We start from the raw sequence: 4,099 nt of genomic DNA, 5'->3' as shown, positions 1-4,099 counted from the left end.
AAGTTTACTTCTCCTTTTTCTCCATCTCCAGTGGCCCTAATGCTCAGTGCTGTCCTGCGGTCGCATGTCTCGCACCAAATGTCCTATTTTCTATTTTTCCAGACATGAAGCACGGCGGCGCGGGCGCGCGGACGCAGCGCGGGGGCGCGCCGCGCACGGGAACATCCAGTTCAGCATCTCTCCATCTTTCCAAGGACAGACAGCGGACTGCCTCTATTCACAGAGGGGAAATGTTACAGCGCTGCCGCCGGGAGTAGAAATGTAAGAGCTGGAAAGGAGCAACACGGCGGACCGAAGCGGTTCGTGTTTCCGCTGTTTTTGTTAATTTATTTCAGACGGACGGGATTGTTTTCAATGGCGCATCGAAAGGGCTTTGCTGCAGCTGCTAACTTGATGGGCGTGGATGTTTGATAATATTATTGCACACTTATTGTTAGTTTAAATTGTGGTGTGTTTGATTCTCTTGCATTGATAAATGTGTAAATGTGTCAGGTAATCAAACACATGTGGAGCTTTAATGTAATTATTAAATATTAATCATGACGGCGAGAGAAAAACAGAATTTTTAAATAGATTAAAATTTTAATAATATTCAAGTCTGCTGCAGAACTAATACATTTATACAAAACTACTGACAGAGATCTGCAAAACTATTTCCTTGAGGCGTTTAAAACACAATATTTAAAGTATTTTAAAGGGATTTTATGTGATAGACCAAGAAAGTAGTAGACAACCAGGAAACGATTAATCAGATAACTCATAATGAATCAATAATCGTCAATTTAGTAATCGATTAATCATTAAATGGAGCATACAAACTCAGAAAAGGCCATTAAAATGTTAAGTTATTTTATGCTTATTATCTTAAAAAGGAATGTTTATTTGTTGATTTGCATCTTTTTATATATTTCTAATATTGTATAAAAACAGAAGTGGTTAAATAATTTTTTTTTTATCAGAGTAATTGATTAATTGTTAGAATAATCGACAGAATAGTTGATTTCTAAAATAGTTGTTAGTTGTTAGGTTTTGCACTTCTACAAATTAAATTTTAAATCTTGGATGTGAATTTTAATCTCCTTAATATATATTTTTTAAATGTGTCTATACTGAAACTGTCAAATCAGATTCAATACTCTTCTAATCCTCAAAAAAATTCTAGATCTATAATCTGTGTTAAAATTGAAGCATTTATGCAATTCAGTTTATTTTAGTTTGCACAGATCAATAATCTCAAGAAAATTAATAATTTTACAAATTTTAATAAACTTAAAACTAATTGCTTGGACCATGTTAGTCCCAGATTGACTGAAACTCTGACACTACTGTCTGTGTTTCTCTGTTTGTCCTCAGGTCAGTGATGACAACACCAAAGTACAATCTGAAAACACCCAGATCATAACCGTATCACCATGGCAACGGGAAGAAAAGGTAAGCAGGAAATGCCACGGCGTCTGTTTGTTCTCACCATGAATGTGTCGATTCTTTCCAGGGTTCTTCCTGCAGTTCAAAAACGTGATTGTTGAAATATCTGTTGTTTTTATCTCTTCAGTAATATGTTACATAGATAATATTTTATTATTATAATTTTTGTAGAAAAAGGAATCTGTAAATGTTCACAGGTGCTGTATTAAATAAAAGATGTTTTCCAAAACTTTTTGGGGGGATATTTTGTCCTGATTAATTTTTTCTTTTACTTTTGGCAGCAAAAATTTGGCAGCAGTTTCTGATTTTAGCAATGAAAACAGAAACGTTGTAAATAAAGGAAACATACTGTGTTGTACCTAAATAAACAGATGTTTAAAAATATTTCAAATTAATTTGGAATTCACTCTATTCTTAAATTGCAGACTCAGGAGCCTAACAAGAGGGCTGCAAATGGCCCCTGGACCAGACTTTGGACATCCCTGTCCTAATAGTTTTTCTTGTTTTCTTTCTAATTATGATTTGATTACTCGTTTTCTCTGTCTCCAGGCTCCACATCCAAAGCAGGCGGCGTTCGTTTCCCTGACGATGACGAACCTCCAGGTTCTCCGACCCGCAGGGACGACCAGTCCAACCTCTCCACCCTCGTTGCTGTCCAAGAGAAAGATGGCAGCTACTTGGTTAAGGTGTGTGTTTATGAGTCTGTGTATAAAGAAACATAAATTCAGTTTGTTGCACATGATTTAAAGCTCCAGACAAAACCCTGCACTGCCTTTGATCATTGCTGTAGATCAAATTCAGACATCAGCAGTTCACTTCCAGCTTTACGTGAGGAACTGTTCGGCCCACTTTAATGGAACTTCAGTTTGTTTACAGAGAAAGTCCGATTCGTTTGGGGAGGTGTGAATGTGTAAAAACAAAAAATGTAACTCTGGTCCACCCAAAAGCCTCGGTTCAGTTGAAGTGAACTCTGGTGCTGTTTGAATCCATAATGTGAACGGAAAGTGGACCAGAGACCACTCCAAGAGCAGGAAGCTAAAGCGCAGGGCATTCTGGGTAAATACAACTAAAACAAATGAACGTTTAGCGCTACACTAGTATAGGGTTGGACAATAAATCAATAACAATATATATTGCAATAGACATATGATGATCATCGATAATCTGATAGAATATTTAATATTCACTGAACTATTGTCCAAAACCACACAGCATTCTGGGAGATGTAGGCAAAGGAAAGACTTTAGCTGCTCAACCTTTCAAAGAAATAAAAGTTTGGTGGATTCAACTAACTCACTCACTCTTTGGTTACCTAGTAACAATTGAAAACTCACTATTGGGTATAAAGGAAAAAGCAAGTCCATTTAAGGAATACTAAAAAGATTGTGTTATAATTTTGTTTTCATTTAATTCTCAAACCTTGGATAATCATAACCTGTGTCTTCCTCAAGGCCGGTTTCCTTAAGAGCCACCACTGCTATGAGATTGTCTTCACTGTCCCAGATGTGCCCAGTCTGGGCAAGGAGCTCACCTGTCTCCCTTCCGTCTCTCCGACTCGACGGGCCCAGAACCTCCGGATCCAACGCATTAACTCCATGCTGGAAGGTCAGTCTAAGAACAACATATCCAACCTTCATGTTTTTGTTTTTACCTTCTGTAAAATATCTAAATATATACAGTGTTTTCCAAATTCTTCTCTTCTTTTGATGAAGCCATAGTGAGATGCTGAGCTTAGTATGGAGCCCCCTAGTGGACATTGTTTTCTTTTGCGTTACCTCGAAAAAATGTATTTACTAGTCAGTTCATTCAGTGCAGTTTTTTTGCTGCTATACCAGGCTTTTGTGAGGTTTTTCCATTTAAGTTAATATCTCATTTGTGAGATATCTGAAGTATTAAATCTTTTTCTTTTCGATTAAAATGAACTTATGTGCAAAATGTTGGACGCAAAACAGTTCATCCCTACTCTGAGACATAAACAAGACAGAAAGATTCTTTAAAATGGAAAGAGAAAGAAAAGATACATCTAAAACTATTTGTAATACGTTTGAGTTATTTTTATGGTGCAATATCATTATTTTTGTTTTCATGTGCGGTCCTATATCTACCTGACGAACATGAACAGGCAGTTATTAGAAAGTTGGAGCTGATTAAAAGTTGGTCAACCCTTTGGCGCCCCCTTGTGGCCGAGGCATAAACGTCTCCCTTTTTTTCCTCTGAAATATGTGCAGCTATTTCTCTCTGGTTTCTGCTGTGTTCCGTCATTTTTATGATACTGCTTGTTTATTAATTCTCCGAGGCCTTCACATTACTGCTGAATTTATACTGAGATTAAATTTCTTCATTTCTGAAATATAAAATCAGAGTAAAATAAGTTGATAAAAGTATTTGAATTAGCTACATTAAACTTGTTACCCAGAATTACAAATAACCAAAACAATATCTAGTTGTTTTTTAAATATATGTAACTGTAAATCCCCCGACAGGAGGAGTGAAGGTGACCTGTGAGTACAGGACTCACCAGGAAGGCGTTGTCCAGGAGGAGATGACTGTGGCGGCTAAAGGACGAAAAGGCAGCAGCTTGAAGATCAGACTCCAGGCCAAAATAATTGGTACGTCTATGTGGTAACAGCTGCTGTGAAGAACAGCATCAGAAACAAAGATATTTGTTCCTGTT

General features: G+C 37.1%; 1 protein-coding gene across 4 annotated transcripts in view; it reads left to right on the top strand.

The window, feature by feature from the left end:
- Positions 1 to 130: 130 nt before the first annotated feature.
- Positions 131 to 4,099, top strand: part of adisspa (adipose secreted signaling protein a) — an 8,653-nt gene continuing 4,684 nt past the window's right edge. The window contains exons 1-5 of one of the 4 annotated variants that reach the window (XM_015058873.1): positions 131 to 261; positions 1,354 to 1,431; positions 1,975 to 2,111; positions 2,877 to 3,030; positions 3,909 to 4,034. In XM_015058873.1, coding sequence (XP_014914359.1) covers positions 1,413 to 1,431; positions 1,975 to 2,111; positions 2,877 to 3,030; positions 3,909 to 4,034 — 436 coding nt within the window. In that variant the 5' untranslated portion in view covers positions 131 to 261; positions 1,354 to 1,412. Of the gene's footprint in view, positions 300 to 1,342; positions 1,432 to 1,974; positions 2,112 to 2,876; positions 3,031 to 3,908; positions 4,035 to 4,099 lie in introns of all 4 variants that reach the window. The other 3 variants (XM_015058872.1, XM_015058871.1, XM_015058870.1) reach the window with 3 other exon arrangements.

Source organism: Poecilia latipinna, unplaced genomic scaffold (genome assembly GCF_001443285.1).
Source record: "Poecilia latipinna isolate Pla-1442-1.1 unplaced genomic scaffold, P_latipinna-1.0 Scaffold1580, whole genome shotgun sequence".
In the NCBI taxonomy this organism is placed as follows: Eukaryota; Metazoa; Chordata; class Actinopteri; order Cyprinodontiformes; family Poeciliidae; genus Poecilia; species Poecilia latipinna.
This window is presented reverse-complemented; position numbering and strand designations above follow the sequence as displayed.